The 19,798-nt window shown below is 54.3% G+C and overlaps 1 protein-coding gene across 1 annotated transcript in view; it reads left to right on the top strand.

Moving 5' to 3' along the window:
- LOC123290161 (scavenger receptor cysteine-rich domain-containing protein DMBT1-like) overlaps positions 1-12,920 on the top strand; it is a 29,584-nt gene extending 16,664 nt beyond the window's left edge. Inside the window, exons 6-11 of the mRNA XM_070481596.1 lie at positions 2,759-2,909; positions 4,316-4,524; positions 5,381-5,565; positions 7,407-7,795; positions 10,289-10,560; positions 12,351-12,920. Of these exons, the coding sequence (XP_070337697.1) occupies positions 2,759-2,909; positions 4,316-4,524; positions 5,381-5,565; positions 7,407-7,795; positions 10,289-10,550 (1,196 nt within the window). The 3' untranslated portion in view covers positions 10,551-10,560; positions 12,351-12,920. The remainder of the gene's footprint in view (positions 1-2,758; positions 2,910-4,315; positions 4,525-5,380; positions 5,566-7,406; positions 7,796-10,288; positions 10,561-12,350) is intronic.
- The last annotated feature ends 6,878 nt before the right edge of the window (positions 12,921-19,798 follow it).

Below are 19,798 nucleotides of genomic sequence, written 5' to 3' on the forward strand. Positions count from 1 at the left end.
GGTCACTGACCCGGAGGTTGGTGCAACACACACGAGTAGCAAGTGGCGGGGTCCACATGTGAGGTCATTGTCATGAGGCTGCCCAAAGCTTTATTTGAGTCCTTCTTTCCATGACTTCTAACTCTGCCTTCCCTCTTTTGCACTCCCGGGTCCTTGGCCCACAAGAACCCAAGATGTGGCATCACCAACACGTCAGTCTTTCTGTCCACACCCCCTCAGGCTCCCTCTCTGCTTAGGGGACCATTTTGGGTTGGAGGGTGATGGGAGGAGGCTCAGGGTGTGCCCTTGCTTCTCCTTGCCCTGTGGGTGGGGCGGGACAGAGGGAGGAACCTCTAAAGCACAGGACCTCGGTCTGATCTTGGGGTGCTGGCCACCTGTCTCAGTGGGATCCTGATCCAGATGCTCAGCAAATTGTCCCCTCTGGGATCTCAGTGGAAGCCCTGGAATCCTTGCGAGTCCTGCCAGGACCTGGCTCCTGGCTCTCAGGGAAGAGGCAGCTGACCCGGGCAGAAGGGTAGAGAGTGCCTGGCCTGCATGGGGCTGGCCCAGGGCCCCTCATGTGCTGGGACTTTGCAGAGCTCAGGCAGGACCACACAGGGTCCAACAAGCTCCAAACAGGTTCATTCTTGGCTAGCCTCTGGTCCCCACAGAGGTCCACGCTGGGCGTGCCCGGTGTGGCTTGGGGGTTCCATTCCTGCTCGCCTCCATCAGGGCTCAAGGGGGTGTTTCCTCCCATTTGGGCATCCTTAGACCTGAGCGGGGTATTATGTTTCTGCTCCTTTCCCTGCCTGCTTGTCAGGGCACAGCTTTGTAGTTGGATAATGGGCCACATTCACACCTTGAGGGGTGCATTTATTTGGGTTAAATAACGGTGTAATTAATTATCTGCTGGCTCTCGCACCACTGTGGTCTTGGGGAGGGTCCTGGCCTCCCTGCTCAGGTGGTCCTCCTAGACACTGGGCCTCTATTCTAATGTGTGGTTGTCTCCACTTGGGTCGTCTTGCAGGATCTCCTCTCACCCTGAGCTTCCGTGGAAGGTGGCAGCTTCTCTGATCACTTCACTGACAGCCCTTGCTGTCCCTGAACGTTCTGGGTGGGCTGCAGCATCTTCCACAGGTGGCCCCAGAGCAGACAGGGTTTAATGGACATGAAGGTGTCAGCACAAATTCCCCAACACCTCTTTGTGGAGACTGTCCCCTGAGACGTATGTCTCCTATTCAGGTCTCCTGGCCAACACCCAGGAAGCCCTTCTCAGTGATGGAGGGACAGGCATTTCTCCTTCTTAGCATCCTGGGGGCCTTGTTCACACTCGTCCTGGGCTCGGAGGCTGACTCGTTTCCTTTCCTTCTTGCGGATGCTCTAATCTCTTCCACTATCCCAGGTGAGTCGCAGCCACCCGACCCAGTCAGAGTCCTCCCTGGAACTCTGCTCTGTGAGGTTTCCAGAGCGAGGAGGAGAGGGGCAGCCTCCTCCCGGGGAATGATTTCTCCTCAACTGCCTGGACGTGGTTCTGGTGACCAGCTGAGTGCCCAGAGTCATCGCTCTCCCTGAGCTCAAGCTGGAGAGCCCTGTGGCCTCCTGCCTCAGCCTGCTGCCAGCGCTGGTCCTCCCAGAGAGGCTGCAGGGGAAGAGGTTTTGGGCCTCTGCTGATTTCAGATGAAGACGACTGTCCTAGTCATTCCCCTGGAGAACTGTGACCATTTTAGAAAATGGGGACTGCTTCTTGGCTGAGCTCAGTGTGCAACCAGCAGAAGCTCCTGATCGCTGGCTCCTGAGCTCCTGGTGAACCTGCTCTGAGTGTTCCCAGCACACCCCTGGCTCCTTGAGATCTTCCTCTTCCTCCCACCCTCACCTCTTCACCCTCTGGCTTCCTGCAGCAGAGCAACTTCAGGCCCCCCTCCCCCCATTCTCCATTGCAGCCAGGGTCTTCTAGGATATGCAGTGTCTGTCCCAGCTTCGGCACCTTCGAGTGGCTTCTCAGGGAGTTCTGGACACACATCCCACAGCTCAGCACGATCTCTAGGGCTCTCCAGGGTTCACTCCTTTCATCTGATTTGTTCCCTCTCTCCCTCCCTGCTCCATCCACATTGATGTCCCCCAAATGTGCCACGCACTCTCCTACCTGAGTCCATTTGCACATGCTGTTCCCTCTGCCTGGTACATACCTTTCCACCTTTTTACCTGCCTCCCTGATTACCTGTCGGCTTTTCCCTGCTTCATCTGGGTCAGGAGCCAAAGCTCTGGGCTCCCGCCATTGCCTGGGTTTTGCGTGGTCACAGCCCCATCCCACTACATTGGGGTTCGCTCTTTTCCATTGTCTCCTGCAGGCTGTGAACTCCCTGAGGGCAAGGCCTGTATCCAGTGTCCCGCTGTGAGCCCAGGGTTGGCTCATTTCTGGCCCAGGCCAAGCCAGCACTCAGCAACGGTGTCAAGGATGCTAGGAAACTGGTCGTTGTCTTTTCTCTTTGTCAACAGCTCCTGTTTACAACCTCGCCGTCCAACCCTTAAGTTCTGAGCTCCTGACAAATCCCCTTTCCCTTCCCCTCAGAGGCAGGGACACTGGGTGGGGGATGACGAGAATGAGGAGAGGCTTCCCTAAGTGCAGCCTCCCTGGCAGGGGGCCCGCTGGTCTTCACTGGCTGGTCCAGGTCCCGGCCCCCTCCTGCTGGGTTTCCGTCTTGGGAATCATTTAAAAATTGCCCCCGGTGACTGTGCAGTGTGCTCTGGGGGCATCAGCATTTCCATTTTGTTCTGACAGGATATAATTCCTGCGGAGCCTTCCTGTCCCAACCTTCAGGGAACTTTTCCAGCCCATCCTACCCTGGGAACTATCCGAACAACGCCAAATGTGTCTGGGACATTAAAGTCCAAAACAACCACTACGTGACTGTCGTCTTCGGAGACGTCCAGTGAGTGCGGGTGCAAAGCAGAACTTGGGGGACCTCGCAGGCCTTCTGGAGGGAATGGACGGTGCCTATCCTTCCGGAGAGATGTTCTCCAGGGGGAGACTTGTTCTTGTGGGTTCTTGTGGGTCAACAGCACAGAGGCAGCCTGAGGAGGCGGGGCCAGGAGGAGAGCCCTGGTTTAAATCCCGGTTCTGTCGCTGATTGGCTGAGGGACTGTGGGACATCAGGAAATCACTATCCTGAGCCTCAGGCAAAGAGGGGAGTGAGATATCTGCTTTCCTCCCCTCACCCATTCTGGGAAGGTCACCAGAGAGACACATGAAAGCACCTGTTAGCCAATGGGGGGATCGTTGTTAGGTGTAATAATAATGCAAGGAATCCTATTGACAGCCACACTAGTTATTTTGTATCCTTTTCTCTCCACTCCCTGCTTCTTTGGGGTGAGCCCAGGGGCCGGGCAGGGGTGGGGAAGTCCTGCTGCAGAGCTTGGGTTGTTCCTCATCCAATGCAGATGGGGGAGGAACATTGTTTCAGGCAGAGGAGACATCAGCAAAGACACATTAATATGTGATTGGTCCAAGGAGAGGGGCAACCATGCAGAGGCATCAGTATCCTCTAGTGTCCTGGAAATTGGGCCCCATAATTTCTTTTCTAATGGCCATCACTGAAGAACTAGTTTTCTCTCTTGGTTTCTGGTTGCAGTGGCCTTGGGAGTCTCTGCCTTGGAAATTCATCTGGGGTTTTGCAAAAGACACAATATTATTTTAATCTCCTCATCATTACACTCTCCTATGTCATTATAATTCATTTTGGATCCGGGGGACTTACGAAATTCCTTGGAGGAAGGTTGACCACCCTGGTTCTTTGGCCAATATCTTAGTGACAATGACCGAACCATTTGTGACATTTTATGAGGCCCTTTTCCACATACTGTTTCATTTGCACTTCACACCAGCTCTTGTCGGTATGTGTGGGTAGGAGAACTTCGCCTCTGTAAATACTTCACATCTGAGATTCAGAAAGGCTGTGTGATCTGCGCAATATTATTGTTCAATTATTTATTTCTATTGCTACGAATTCATGGCTATTTATTTCATGCCATGGGAAACTTGGGTCTTCTTGATTGAATGAAAAGCCTAAGGCAGGATGTGATCCCTTCCTTTCAAGATGCAAAGGGCTGTCAGGAGACCATGTGTGGATTTCATACGTGGGACCCAACAGGCACGACTGAGACCCACACACGGAGGTCCTGGGAAGATGAGTCTCTGCTGGATTTAAGGAAATCCATTATTTTCAGTTTTAGTTTTGTCGGCATTTCTGGCACAGAGGTGTGACCCCTCACTGAGGTCTGACCTCCTGGGTCAAATCCTGGTTAAAAGTGAAGCCACAGCTGTGTGTTCTGTCTGCAGGCTGGAAGGCGGCTGTAACTACGATTACATTGAAGTGTTCGACGGCCCCCACCACAGTTCCCCTCTCATTGCGCGGGTCTGTGATGGGGGGTGGGGCTCCTTCAGTTCGTCCTCGAACTTCCTGTCCGTTCGCTTTGTCAGCGACGGCAGTGTCACAAAGAAAGGCTTCCAGGCCTACTACTACTCTCATCCTTCCAATGACAGCACTGGTAAGTCCCCCTGGTGAGGGCTCGCTAGCGGTGGGTGCACCTCGGAGAGCAGAAGCCGCTCAACCTTCTGTGGCTGTGAAATAAGAAATGAGAGCAGCCTTGTCAGGTCACCAAGGGGCCAGGAGCTGTGGGTCTTGGGACTCTGGCTGCCCAGAAACGAGGTCAAGGGTCAGAACTGGCCGTGGGCAGTGTACTGGCCGTACGGTGGTGGCAGAGACTAAGTAGAAGGTGCAGGGTGATGCTTTCAGCATAGAGTGAGATGTCGCTGCCAAGGGCAGAGGTGACTTTGAGGCCTTGAAGCCTTGTGACCTTCCCAGCGTGTGGGACGCTGTGATCATGTCCTGAGACCTGGCACATTTGGCTGCTGTCTGAACATGGACCGAGCTGGTCACTCAGCCACTTCCAGTGAGGCTAACGGCCGTGCTTTGAGCTGTGCAGGGGACTGACTGACAGACTGGCCAGGGAGGGCCAGGCGGTGTCCACGCTCCGTCTGCAGTTGGGACTGTGAGCACGGACCTGCTCCCAGGGCTCGAGGACCTTACCTCACACCCCACAACTCAACCGGAGCGTTACTTTCCTTATGGGTAAATGGTAACTTGGCAAACGTTTCACTCAGCCACGTCCTGCCTCCATTTCTCCGTCAGAGGAATCCGGAGTCCCTGTGCCCTCACAGGGCTCTGCTGAGATTGGGGCTGACTGGGGCCATGGGGGTCCTGGGGGTCGTGGGGAGGTGTGTCCCACGCGCACCATCCTTGTCGGACATCTGGATCTCTGCGCCTTTGTGTGGGAGGGGCTCCTCATGGCGCTTGTGCAGCTGGGGGTGCTGACTGACGCATTGTCTGCCCTTGGCCACCAGAGCTGCTTTGTCTGCCGGATCGCATGCAAGCCAGCGTGAACACGAGCTACCTCCAGTCCCTGGGCTATTCTGCCAGGGACCTTGTCATTCCCAGCTCGGGTGGGAGCAGCCAGTGTCAGCCCCAGATAACGTCGAGCCAGGTGACATTCACAATTCCGTACTCAGGCTGCGGCACCGTCAAGCAGGTGAGCCTGGGGCCTCCCACACTGTCTCCTGCTGGGCAGCTTTCTAATCATGATGTGTGCTGTGCTCCTTGAATGCTGGGGACACAGAAGACATGATTATGGGAGAACCAAAACATAATCGGGTGACGATATAGTTCTGTTTCTTGGTGCCATGGCGTGGCTGCAGCCACTTCTAAACAGACGGAAGGAGTGGGAGGGAAGGTCAGTAGGCACATTATCAGCACTGTCCAGCACAGAGGGTGTCTGGCAGGCTGCCACTCACGTCAGCAATAATGAAGACAGCTCCCAGGGGTCGCTCCAGGTTCCATAGGGCCTGAAGCTTACACGCTCTGGAGGTGGCATGGATGGGAGAGACGGGTGCCTCATTGAGCAAGAGAATGTAGACATATCTTACTTTTATAAATCGTACAAAAACATGTGGCTGTGCCAATATATTGATTGCTTTGGAAGAAACTGTGCATATGAAGGGGGCCCTGAAACTTCAGCTCACAGTAAATCGGCCTCTGCAGCTGCCATTTGTTGATCTGTCACCATCTAGGGTGACCAACTGCATTGGTTTGCCTGGGACTTTTCAGATTTTAGCATGGAAAAGTCTCGTGTCCCAGGAAACTCCACGATCCTGCGCAAACTGGGATACTAGTCACCCTACAAGTGGCAGACGGTGGGAGTATTCCGTGTCATACTCCACAAACCCCACCAAGTACTCTCTCCTTGTCACCCCACTTTAAAAATATGGTGGCTGGGCTTCCAGGGGTCAAGGCCAAGGCCACTCACCCAGGAAGTGATGGAGCCGACTCCAGACTCTGAGAATCTCAAAAATGTTACATTGAGTGAAAGAAGCAGACACACCAGGGGCCTTGTTCACCTGTGTCCTCTTGGTACTTGGGAGGGCAGCTCCCGGCCCAGTCCTTCATTCATCACAGCGCTTTTGCTGGGCTGCTGTCCCCTAGACCTTTCATCCATTCCTTGGATATTTACTGATGCTGCTGATGCTGTTGCTGATGCTCTACCAAGCCCTGGGAAGAGAGGGATGCTTAGACATCACCCTTTCCTTCTGATGCTCACAGACCACCAGTCGCAGGCTCCCTCCACAGAAAGGTCACGTACAAGATGGTAGGCATGTCAAGCAGCATGGGGGACTGACATTCTCATGAATTTGCTGCCTGGTGAAAGGCACAGTGGCAAATGGCGCCATGGTCCAGGGAGTGAGAAAGCAGAGTGTGACAGGAAGTGCTCAGGTGGCCATGGCCCACCCCCTTGTCCACAGGAGCCTCTGGCGAGGTCCCTGCCCCAGAGGTAGAGACCTGCTGCAGCCTTGACTCCAGATCTCTGTTGCTCCAGCTCCAGCAGCTCCAGACTCCAAGCTGCAGTAACTACTGACCCAGCCGGAGCACAGGGAAACTGCTCCCGCCAGCCCCTCTCACAAGGACGGGACTGACTTCTCCCAGCAGCAGTGAGAAGGAAACAGCACAAGCCAGAACGGCCCTGAGCCAAGGGGTCCAAGCTCAGCTGAGTCACACAGCAGGGCGCGGGGTCATCCAGACACACCCTTTGCCCAGGAGGAGCAGCTCCCAGGGGGCCCCAACACCCGGCCACACTGTGGTCCCCCATATGGGGTGGAGGAAGGGGATGAGTGAGAGGAAGGAGTCCTGTTAGTCAGGCGGCGGGCCCCTCCCAGGCCATGGGGGCCCTGGCAGCAGGCATGTGCCATCTCCCTGTGGTTCTGGCGGGGTCTGAAGGCTTGTTGAGTCACTTTCCTCTCCTTCTAACCAAAGTCACCAATGAGATCCCCTTAGCAGGTGACATTTGCCTGACTCTGCTCCCCTGCCTGCCTCTCCCAGGTAGATAATGATACCATCACCTATTCCAACGTCCTCAAAGCAGCTGTTTCAAGCGGCATCATCAAGAGGAAGAAGGACCTGCACATTCACGTCAGCTGCAAGATGCTCCGGGACACCTGGGTTAAGACGATGTACATCACTAATGACACCATTGAGGTCACGGAAGTCCAGTATAGCAACTTTCATGTGAACATTTTCTTTTATACATCCTCTTCATTCTCCAATCGCGTGACCAGCAGCCCGTACTATGTGGACCTGGACCAGACTTTGTACCTTCAGGCTGAAATCCTCCATTCCGACACCTCCTTGGACTTGTTTGTGGACACCTGCGTGGCTTCGCCATCTTCCAGTGACTTTACGTCTCTGACTTACAATCTAATCCGGAGCGGGTAAGGAGTGTCTTCCTGGGGGGCACTTCAACCTTTGCCTGGTAACTCAAACACGAGTAGCCCAAAGGCTCAAGGAATGTAGGTTTTGGTCCTAGTCGCTCAGTCTTAACCAGTCAGGTTATCATCTCTGGTTAACACACAGGGAGATGGGTGTCTGGAGAACTGAATGACTCACCAGTGGTCACCAGTCAGGTTAGCTGTAAACTGGGATTAGACCCCGAGTGACCAAACTCCAGGCAAGCCTTTGTATTCAAAAGACATGCATGCAGTGGGAAATCATTGCTTTTGGAGCAGATCAAGATTGAGATGCCAGCCCTGCCACACCCTAGCTGTATCACTCCGGGCAGGCAGTTGCACCTCTCTGAGCCCGTTTCTTCGCCCATCACATGAGCATAGTGATGCCCACATCATAGGCTATTGGGAGGATTCAATGAGAAAGAGTAGATGGGGCCCTGGGCAAAGATCACGCGCAGCAGGTGGTCCGCAAGGAATGTTGCGTCAAAGGCAGCAGAAGGTCCCTTGACCTCCATCAGCTGAGAATGGACGTCCTCAGAGTCCATGGTTCCAACCAAACTCAAGAGATGCAGAGGGGAGGCCAGTAGTGCCAGGCTGGGGTCAGTGGTGCCCAGGTTGGGGTTCTCTACAATTGTTCTGCTTCCCTGATGATGGACTCTGGTGAGTCCTGTCCTCTTCTGAGCTCATGGAGGGGTCCTAGGACCCCGGAGTGTGCACCTCTAGTCCCTTCTCTTTCATCTCTGTCCATTGGCGTGCGCACCATTTCCTGGCTTACGATTTGACCTTGGCTCCTCAGTAACAATTGCTTCATGCGGAAGTTGTACTGGGAGGGTCAGGGGCTGTGCTAGGAATTAGGGTTGGGAGGTTAAGTGTCACACCTCCCTGGACACTAAAAACAGCGTTTCTTCCCAGGCACAGTTTGAATACGTGCCAATTTGGTAAATGGGTGTTGAGGCTTGTCTTTTTCACCGTCTATGCAGTCGGTTCAATTCACAGCAGCCCCTTGGCAGCAAAGAAGGGAGAGTGGCTCACCGTTTCTTTCTACAGAGAGTAACAAGGTGATACCTGATTATGTCGAATGATTGAGGTTACTGCAAATGAGCGAGTGATTTATTTCTTCTTTGCTAGAGAATTCTTGTGGGTCAAATTCGGGCACATACATGCACAGAAGCTGATGGCGTTTTCTGGGGAGAGGGGGAGGTGCATGTGGGGGAAGATGTGTCCACTGTACCTGGAGCCCAGGGACTCGTTAGCTGCACCTGACCGCCAACCACCTGGATGCCCATTAGAATGATCTGGAGCTTCAAACAACCCATGCCTGGGCCCCACCTGCACATTCTCTTTATTTGATCTGTGCTGGAGCTCGGGCATCTGTATTTTAAAAATGTCCTGGGGAGATTGTGAAGTGCAGCCTGGGTTGTGCAGCTCTGGCTCGCAGACCCCAGACTGATGTGGGTTTGTGGGAAATGCAGTTCCTGCCCGGTGGCCCCTGAGCTTCCCCGACCTCGTTTACGACTGTCCGACCTCCTTGTGGGTCTTTGGGGACTTTCTCTCCCACCTTTCTTGCTAAAGTGAATACTGTGGAAAAAGAACTTGGTATCTGAATGTGAGTTGAGAGCAGAGGAAGGAAGCTCTGGAAGGCAGAAGCAAGACAGCAAGTGGATCCTGGGTCACATCTCCAGGCTAGTCAGGATGCCCGGGCGACACCTGCCATGCATCCCCAAAACTTTCCACCCTGAACCCCATGGGCAGGGTCCTTGCTGTTGTCTTGGCCGCATCGCCTGGAATCTTCCCGTCAGTGCTGCACGCGGTCAGTGTGAGCTCCTTCTCAGCTGGGTGGAGCTGGGAGATGCGCCTTCCCCATAGCTGAGTAAAATCTCTTTCAGCGGATCCTTAGGTAATGATCCTTCTAGCACCAGCAGAGATGAGGTGCCGGAGGGATTGCGGAGTGCTTGATATGAGGGCCGGGCGTCCTGGAGGGTACCCGGCGCATGAGGAAAGCACGGCTGCCCGGGGTGCAGGGCAGGGCGAGGTGGTCAGGAGACAGCCCTGGACAGGGAGGGCACCAGAGACACCAGAGAGCAGTCGAGTGTCACCCGGCCTGGCCCTGAGACCAGGAAAGGGAAGGAAATGTCATCTTCCTTCCTGCCCCTACTCTGGGCCCTGTCACCTCCTGGACTCACCTGGGCTCCCTGGGGCCATTGAGCACATGGTCACAGAGCACCCGCTGTGCACTGTGGGCCTGCTTGTCTGCGTGGGAACCCTGGGCTGAGTTGCTGCGTTAGGATGCTGCTGACATCCCAGACCTGCCAGGACGTCCCTGCAGGGCTGGCAGTCAGTGTCTGGGCTACGCATTCAGAGGGTGGATCGGAGGGGCAGTGGGGGCCTGGGCCTTGGACTTGCCTGCTGGGGGCATCCGAGTCCTGAAGAGCACAGGGTGCTGGTGAGAGCTCACGGGTGACTCTTCTCTGCTTCCAGGTGTGTGAAGGACACGACCTATCAAACCTTGCCCCGGCCGTCGCCCCGCGTCGCCCGCTTCAAGTTTAGCTCCTTCCACTTCCTGAACCGCTTCCCCTCCGTGTACCTGCGGTGCAGGATGGTGGTGTGCAAGGCGGACGACAACTCCTCCCGCTGCCACAGGGGCTGTGTGGTGAGGTCCAAGAGGGACGCAGGCTCCTACCAGGAGAATGTGGACGTTGTTCTGGGCCCCATCCAGCTGCGGGCCCCGAGCGCCGAGTAGAGGAGCCTGGGTAGGTGGCCCTCCTGACCCACTGCCCACCAGGGCCCAGGCCTGCAACACCTGGGGACTCGGGATGTCTCTGTGGGTGTCACATTCCACCTCAGATTGCGCACCTACTGTGTGCCGGGCATGCTGTGCTACGCCGGGCCATGCGGAGTTGCTTCCGGCCTTCTTCCAAGGGCTCCTGGTCTATGGGGACCCATGTGTGGGGTTTGGGCATGGGAGTTCTGACCTGGGACACAGACACAGCTGTTCCCCTTATCCCCTGGGACTGAACTCCCAGAACCTCACGCTCCTCACCTGTGAGAAAAAAGTGTTAATGCTCACCTCTTAGGACTGTTGAGAGAATTACAAAAATGTGTTGGTTAAGTGGCCTTGGCCTCTGCCTGGTAGAAGTCACTGGGTGCGATGACCGGTGGTTTTCTTACTGTTCTCATTGTCACCGATATTAACAACGTTAGCGGTAACATTATTGCTTGTGACAATAATAACAAGTTAGGCCCAGGGGTAATGACATCAGGGTGTGGAGGCTGTGGGGATGCTGGCAGGGTTGTTCTATTCTGGCTGCCCGCAGGGCCGGACACTGGACAAGCCACTTCATTTCCTCCTTTGGGACGGGGACTGTGTTTCCTGCTGTGCTGTCTTGTTGTGGGTGTGGGTGAGGAAGTGTTCGCAGAGGGATTCCCGGGATTTCTGGTCTGGGCCGGGGCCAGGTCAACAGACGGGGGGCCCTGGTGACAGGGACACTTGTGGGCTAGCAGTAGTTGTCACAAACCCTCCCCTTGGTCATAGGGCTCCATGCCATGGAGCATCTTTGATGGCTGTCTCTCCTCCTGTCCCCAGATCAGGCCATCCCCATGTCCGGATGATCTAGGCTCTTTTCTCACTCTTCATCCCATGCACTTTTTTTTTTTTTTTTGAGGAAGATTAGTGTAGCCCTGAGCTAACATCTGCTGCCAATCCTTCTCTTTTTGCTGAGGAAGACTGGCCCTGAGCTAACATCCATGCCCATCTTAACCTACTTTTTATATGTGGGACGCCTGCCACAGAATGGCTTGCTGAGCAGTGCCATGTCCGCACCTGGGATCCAAACTGGCAAACCCTGGGCCGCCAAAGCGGAACGTGCGAACTTAACTGCTGCTCCGCTTGGCCCCTCAGGCATGTTTATTGAAGGCCTGTTAAGTGCCAGGCGACAAATTCCTAAACAAACAGAAACAGATCAAAATCCCCGCCGCCGTGGAGCTGACACTGGGCAGGAGGGGATGCAATTCAGAAATGAGTCACATACGTTGATTGTGTGACACCTCTGCTGGGAGTCGGAGCTACAGAGAAGAGGACGGCGGGTGGGTGATGGGTGACAGGGATGCTGCTCGCGTCTCTCCTCTCCCTTCTCTCCCCTCAGCGCTGCAGGAGCTGGGGCCTGGGTACCTCCTGCCTGTGACTCTGCACCCATTTCCCAGCTGGCCTCAGTGCCCCCGCTCTCTCCCCTCCCGTCTATCGGGAGCCTCCATCCAGATTTGACCTCCCAAAGCCCAGCTCTGACTTCCCGCCCCAAAACCTGCTCTGACTCTGTTGGCTGACAAGACAATGAAACCTCCTGGGTTGACCTTCCACTGCCCTTTGGAGCCTGGCCTCAGTTTCCCCTCAGCACTTCTCTCTCCTATTCTTTTCCTGTCCCACCAGACAGACAGTTCTGATTTCAATCACGGCCCTGGGACCCCCACCTGACTTGTCCCCCATCTTTCTCCCCTGGGCTCGTCGTGACGCTGACCCTCTTCTCCTGGTCCCTCTCCTTCCCAGACGGGCCAGTGGCTGACGTGGAGGAGCAAGCCAGCACCCAGGGGAGCTACCACAGCGTTGCCATCTCTGCTGGGGTCTTCCTGGTTGTGGTCCTGGTTTTGGCAGCCTTCATAATGGGGAGGAACACCCACGCCACCAGTGGCCAGCCTCGGATTCTAAGATGTGAAGCCAGGAGAACACGCACAGCGCTCAGTCATTGACCCCATATACTTCGGTACCCACGACAAAGGAAGAAATGAGTGCCCGGAGCTTGGCACCCAGCAGCACCCCACCTCTGTCCACTCTGGCCCAGGCACATGGAGGGGTGGGTTGAGGTGGGGCAGAAAGATGGGAGCAGGTTTCCCAGGAACACAGGTTCGGTGCTGAGACAAAATGTCAGGCAAGCAGGAGCCAGTGTCTAAAATCCTGCATGCAGCCGTGAGCAGAACTTTCTCTGTAGTAGTAGCAGCCGAGCTTTCTCTGATTGACTTGCTATTCTGATGTTTATAAATCAGCTTCTCAGGCCTGTAGTGTAGATCTTAGCTTTTCCATTTATAGCACAAACTGAATAAAGAGCTTTTTTTGATGCAAGTGTTGATTTGGTCGTTGTTTCTAGTGGCACACCTAAGCACTGATCCCTTCAAAGTAAGCAGAGTCGTAGGGTGGGCTGTCACAAGGAAAGGTAAAGGCCAGCGTGCTCTGCCCTGTGGCTTCCAGAACCTTCTAGGGAATAGATAAGGTTTCCCCCATTGTCCTTGGCATGTTTGGGTTCTCCCGAAAGCAGGAAACACAGGGTGCAGGCTAAAGAAAGACCAGAATGCTAATGGCGTCGTGATATTAAAATTCAAGGTGATTGCCTCCATTTCTCCAGGAAGCTGTGCACCTTCTGGTGTTGACATCACATCCAGAACTGTGGGCTGAGGGGTTAGGGAAGAGAATAAACTCCTCAGGGCCCCTAGGATCACAGAGCATTGGACTGGGCCGCCAGGAGGCCTGTTAGCATGTGATCGCCAGGGAGCAGTGGATTGACGGGTGACCCCAGGATCTAGGAGAAACAAAGGGATGAGGTGATTTCCAAAGAGGCAGTGAATTTGCCAGAAAATGGGAGAGAAGCCAGACCCTGGGCCCCTCGGTCAGGCTTGGGAAGAATGGGAGCTTTTGCCTACAGCCTTGGCAATGCCAACATTTGCTCCTCTGAGCCAGGCTGAGGACCCTGCCCCAGGAAGGGACTGCTAAGATGAGCCTCACTCCAGAGGAGTGCCTTAAGCAGGGTGAGACCCAGCAGGGCAGCGGCTGCAGGAGAGCCCCCAGGACAGGGGCCGGAGATTCCAGCAGAGTTGTGGCCACTGCAGCCAGCTGACTAAGGCTCACCGACAGCCTGGGACACTGGTGAGAAATCTCAGCCTCCACGGGATGCGGGTGACCCCTGAGCTCTGCCATGGGCAGAGGAGTGAGGGGCCCTGGGGATGTTACTTGTGTCCAGTACCCTTCCCATCTTAGCCCCCACTCATCCAGCTCATCCAGGCTGGAAGAAGGAGGAAAGCATTGAGGGTCCCCATGATGGAAAGCCTGCCACACAGAGCAATGAAAGCCCAGTGAAATATAAGCACCAGGCCTGGGATCTGAGCGGATGTGGAGAAGCAGCATTCTGGAGCTGACACGTGGCTTTGAAATATACATCAGAGGAACAAAGCAGCAAGCTGGACATCCAAGAACTGGAAGAATGTCCAGTGCCTGTGAGCCCACACAGGACTCTGACTTCATTCATTCCTTCATTCATTCCATCAGATGCTGGCCCAAAGCCAGGCTCCATGCTTGGCTCTGGGGATACAGTCAGGGGATGACAAATGGCCCTGCCTTTATAAAGGGGAACTTGGTCCCACCAGACTCCGCCTGGAATCTTCTCTCTCATTGGGAAGAACCCTTGCCCCTCAGGAACCAGCCATCCCTCACAGATGACCACTATGTCCAGGTTGGCTCCTGGCCATGGGCTCCTCTCAAGGGAAGAGATCGTGGCCCTTTCTGAGCACAAGGCCAGGCTCTGAATGTGATGAGTGAACTTGTGGTGACGTGGCCAGCAGGGAACAGGTCAATGTGGACGCTGGGGCTCCAGCAGGGGAGGGCTGGGGCAGACTACAGGGGCACACACAGCACCACCAGGTGGCTCAGGGGAGGAGCATGCAGTGGGTGGGCAGAGCCAAAAGCCATGACAGGTATGCAGGAGGTTGGGTGACAGCCTACTGGGCCCAGGCAGGTGGGTGGCTAATGTGTACAGATGAGTCTGGGAGCAAGAGACAGTGAGGTCCAGGTGAGAGGCAGAGGCAGGAGGCACAGGCATGGGAGACGGGGCTCTGGGTGGAGGCTGTGGGATGAGGCACAGCCCAGGCACAGAGGGATGGGAAAAGCTGGCCGGGCGTGGGAGTAGGGACCCAGCGTCCATCCTCGCCCTGTGCAGGGTGGGGCTGACACCAGGCTGCTGCGCTTTCCTGCAGCTGAGACTGCGGTTTAGGACGGGGATGCTCAACCCTAGCTGCACATGGGGGCGACCTGGGCGGGGGCTTTAAAGCTGCTGCTGCCAGAGGGCACCCAGAACACTTCGATCAGGATCTCTGGGGGTGGGCCTGACCTCGGTGATTGAAAATCCCCAGGGCGTGCCCATGGAGCCAAGGCGGAGAACCGTGGCTTAGGACCCCTTCAATCCCTCTCAAGAGGCCAGTTTTGCCGGCTCCTGAGAAGGAGCAGGGGAGGGAAGGGTCCCTCCTGTACAGACAGGAGGACTCTGGGGTGGGGCCAAGCCCACTGGCCCTGAGCGCTTCCTAAAGAGGCACTTCCCTTTCGGAATAGCTACTGCACCTGAACTGTGACAGACAGTCTTATTCCTCCCTAAAGCCCTTCATTTGGCCGACCTCATTGCCTCCACCTGTGCTACCAGTAAGACTACGGCACGGAGGAAATTTGGACTAAGCTTCTCTTCCCAGCCAGACACCTGCCAGGAACCTCAGACATGTGAATCGCAGGCCCCCTGAGAGCTGTGCGGGTCAGGGGTTATCATTCCCTCTGGCAGGGATGGAAACCAGAGCCCAGAGAGGTGACACAGCACAGAACACAGGCACGATCCTGGGTAGGGAGAGGCAGAGCTCGCCCGGATTCCTGTCCGAGGACGCCTAGTGCCAGGTTCTCCTCCCTCCTCTGCCCCCAGCCCCAGGCCCCCAGGAGCCCAGGGGTACCGACTTCACAAAAACATTGCACATCTTACTGCATCCTGCACTCCTGTCTGCAGCTGTACAAGTGTGGAACGCTTGCAGGCGAGGGCCAGGTGCATAAGGAGGGGTTTGTGGATTGCTGTGACTTCTCCATCCATCTACAGCCCAGCTGGGCATGGGGACCTCTCACTTTACCTGGTTAAAATGGCAAGATTGTTTTTGGTGTTTTCCTTCCCTTTATCTTTAATGTTTTACCTGAGTGTTTGCTAACCTGTTCTGCTAGATAGCTCCAATGTTCTGATTTTTCTACCTATTCATCTCCTTACTCAGGGCTTTTCCTGTCATATGTCTGTGCTGAGACCAGTGATCAATCTGATGTTGGAGAAAACCGATTGAATAAATTTTCAGGAAAGAAACTTCCACTATCCTTATATGGAAGTTTTACCATTTCAGGGACCCGAGCAGGCGCTTGGTACCAAGACACCTGGCTGCAATCACAGGGCCCCCACGGGTGACACGCACTGGTACTGATCCTCATGACGTGACGCAGTGGGCACAGCTCAGCCGAGGATTCAGGCGACCCCGGGTCACAGTCCTCGTGGCCATCAGTGGGATGGCTTTGGACGAGTGACTTACTCTCCCCAAGCCTCAGGTTTCTCATCTGTAAAATTGGCAACCGAATACCCAACCACATAGGGCTTTTTCCAGATGAAATTTGACAACCTGTCTGAAGTTTTCAAAGGAGTTCCTAGAGTGCGGTAGCTGCTGAGTAATGTTAACTGGCTGCACCATTCTTATGTCCCGAATTGTCACATTATCTTGATCCAAACTTATAAATGAGCAAACCAGAGTCAAAATGGGTGGAATGACCTACCTGAAGCCGCATGGTAAGCGGGGATCAGAGCAGAGACTAGAACACGCTTATTGTCACCGCTCTGGCTCCTTCTGGCCAGAGATTGACTGGACTCGTTGGCATACAATGACATCAATAAAGAGAAAAGATTCTTTTTCTGAAGGATACATTTTCTGAAGGAACCATTCCTTGGTTTCTGCCTCCCCCCTACTGTCAAATGAGGCAGTGTGGGCCCGGCCGCCCAAGCTCGGCCTCCACGACCAGAGCAGAGATGAGAGCGCTGCCCGTCTCCATCTGACGAGAGACAAGTTGCACACGGCGTGCTCTCAGTCCTGGGAGGTCCCCTGCTCCTCTGTACTTCTACCCTTCAAACCTGATCCCTCATCCCTCATCCTTACTTAGCCAGGAGCATGACTCATGTCAGGGGAGAGGGACCAGGCTCTCTCTGGGGTTTAATAAGAGAATAGGGAGCACATTCTATCAGTGCGCATACAAATGGTGCCCTTTATACTGATTTTCCTCTTGGCCCAGCTTGAGTCCTTTATGCTGTGTAGGACAGTCAGACCCTAAAAACCTTTAAAGGACACAATAGAGTGTAGGAAAATTTTACAGAATAATGTCTCCTTTGACTACTGAAGAACGGTAACACATTTAATGCCTGTAGATTGCACCCTTGGTCCTCTCCTCAAACTCCTTCTTGCCTTGTTTCCCAAACATGATGCTTTCGCACCTTTCTTTTTCAGATTCCTGGGGTCTGGCTTTGGGAGACAGGCTAAGACCTATTTGTGTGCAGCTGTCTCTAAGGTGTCCTTGACCCTACAGAGCCCCTTGTAACCCAGTGGAGTCACGGCCCCGGCAGGTCTGGAGGGGCAGGGGCCCTCAGTCACCCAGATTTCCTGCTCTGCCTCAGCCCCTCTGTGGGCTGCATGTGGCTTTGCTCCAGAATTGATGGAAATGTGGCCCCACGTTCAAGTCTGTGAACCACCCTGGGAGGAAATGCTCTCAATTACTGATGCATTGGTGATGCCTTCTGTGACCTTTTCACTTCATTCACTTATTCATTCACTCATTCAAGAATATAACTTGTACCCTGAAGTTAGAGTTCCCGTTGTGGCAGACCAAACCAATCAATGAGCAAATGATACTGTATGCTTCACATTCTGCCTAGCTTTGCATGGGGTAACTGACAGGTGAAAGGAGAGAGACCCGGCTACCTGGGGGACGTCAGGGAGACGTTATGGAAGAGTCAGTCCTCAAGCTGAATCATTAAATATGCATAGAAGACCCTAGGCGGAGGGCAGGTGAGTCTGGGACGGGTGAACGACGCAGTCCAATCACAGGGGACAGTGTGAGCAGAGTGTGGTGCTGCTAAACAGTCTGGGGGTGCAAGGCGGAGTCTGTGATGGCTCCACACAGAGTGGGGTCCAGAAGGGAGGGGGGTCAGAAGGGAGGGGAGAGCCAGGCTCCAGGTCATGAAGGAATTTGAAACCCATGCCCAGTTGAGTGGAGTTTACCCAGAAGGCAGGGAGCCCGTGAATGGTTTCAGCCAGGAGTGAAAAGCGAGTCAGGCTGTGCCTTAGATGCCTGTGCTGGACGTGTCCAGGGCGAAGGAATCCAGTTACATCACAATAAAATCCGCCTCTCTGACATAAAAATAACTGGAGCTGAAGGAAATTAACAATCAGCAAAGGAAGGAAGAGCTTTCTCCCCTCCCCCTCTCCTCCCTGAGGTGGATGGAAATGCTCCTCTGGGGGAGGTCCGGCCTCTCCTCAGCCCAGAGGCTGCGCCCCAGGAATCTGCAAACAACCTTACTCTGCTAGTTTCCTCCCACGTGTTTACCTTCCCACCGTGTGCCTCGTTGGAAACCTAGAACCACTTTCTTTTCTCCTGTCATTCCTCTGCAAATTTATTGTTCTTTCCTGAAGATGCTCCATAAGCGGGAGTCCTTAGCCACCACTTTGAGTTACTCATTCCCTTTCCCTGAGTTTTCTCCCGTGTGCATGTGAGGTAAACGTGTGAGTCAACTTCTGTTTGTTTTTCCCTTGATAATCCATGTTGTGTACAGTCGAGAACTTAGAAAAGCAGGAGAAAAAATTTTTCCTCCCCTCCAGAAGAGGGTGAACCAAAGAGGCTGGGGTGGAGTCTTCCTGGAATCTACAGCAACATCAGCAAAGAAAACACGTCCTGACTCTCCCTGAGGAAGGAAATGCCAGAAGGACGTGCTGAGGAGGCTTCACCTGTGTGCTCCAGACACAGGCACGTTTGCTCCCTGGAGTGTTGGTGAACTGGCCTGAGGAGTTTGTGAGGAGGCCGCACACTCACCAGGCTCTGCAAACAGAGCACAAGAACTCGGAGGCAGTCCAGGCAGCGCCAAGCCTGGGAGGAGCCGTGCCACTTGCGGGCCCCACACCTTGTTGATTCTCCTTACTTCCTGGTTGGTGAACAAAATGCAACATGGATAACTCAACTGGTGACCCCACAACCAAGCTGTACCTTTTGTTCTATTTCTCTTGGAGATTTCCTTTTTTTTTTTTAATGATTTTATTTTTTCTTTTTCTCCCAAAGCCCCCCAGTACATAGTTTTGAATTCCTAGCTGTGGCTCTCTCCAGCTGTGGCTTGCGGGACGCCGACCCAGCACGGCTTGACGAGCAGTGCCATGCCCGCACCCAGGATCTGAACTGGCGAAACCCCGGGCCGCTGAAGCCGAGCACGCAAACTCAACCAGTCGGCCACGGAGCAGCCCTGAGACTTTTTTTTTTTAAAAGATTTTATTTTTCCTTTTTCTCCTAAAGCCCCCCGGTACGTAGTTGTATAGTTTTAGTGGTGGGTCCTTCTAGTTGTGCTATGTGGGATGCCACCTCAGCATGGCCTGATGAGTGGTGCCATGTCCACGCCCAGGATCCGAACTGTTGAAACCCTGGGCCGCCGAAGCAGAGTGCGAAATTAACCACTCGGCCACAAGGCAGCCCCCTCTCTTGGAGATTTTTGAGGACCCATGTCTATGTAGCAAAAGTTACTTTTGATGACTGGGCAGCTGAAGAAGCATAATTTCCCTCATCAAAACACTCTCTGTCATCGACCCCATTGCCAGATTGGTGAGTAGAAAGTCAGCACGAGGGGCCGGGCCCATGGCCGAGTGGTTAAGTTCGTGTGCTCTGCTTCAGCAGCCCAGGGTTTCGCCAGTTTGGATCCTGGGCATGGACATGGCACCGCTCATTGGGCCATGCTGAGGTGGCGTCCCGCATGCCACAACCAGAAGGACCCACAACTAAAAATATACAGCTATGTATGGGGGGATTTGGAGAGAAAAAGCAGAAAAAAAAAAAAGATTGGCAACAGTTGTTAGCTCAGGTGCCAATCTTTAAAAAAAAAAAAGAAAGTCAGCATGAACAGCTCATTCCTGCCACCTTGA

The sequence above is a fragment of the Equus asinus genome, chromosome 2 (assembly GCF_041296235.1).
Source record: "Equus asinus isolate D_3611 breed Donkey chromosome 2, EquAss-T2T_v2, whole genome shotgun sequence".
NCBI classification, from domain to species: Eukaryota; Metazoa; Chordata; class Mammalia; order Perissodactyla; family Equidae; genus Equus; species Equus asinus.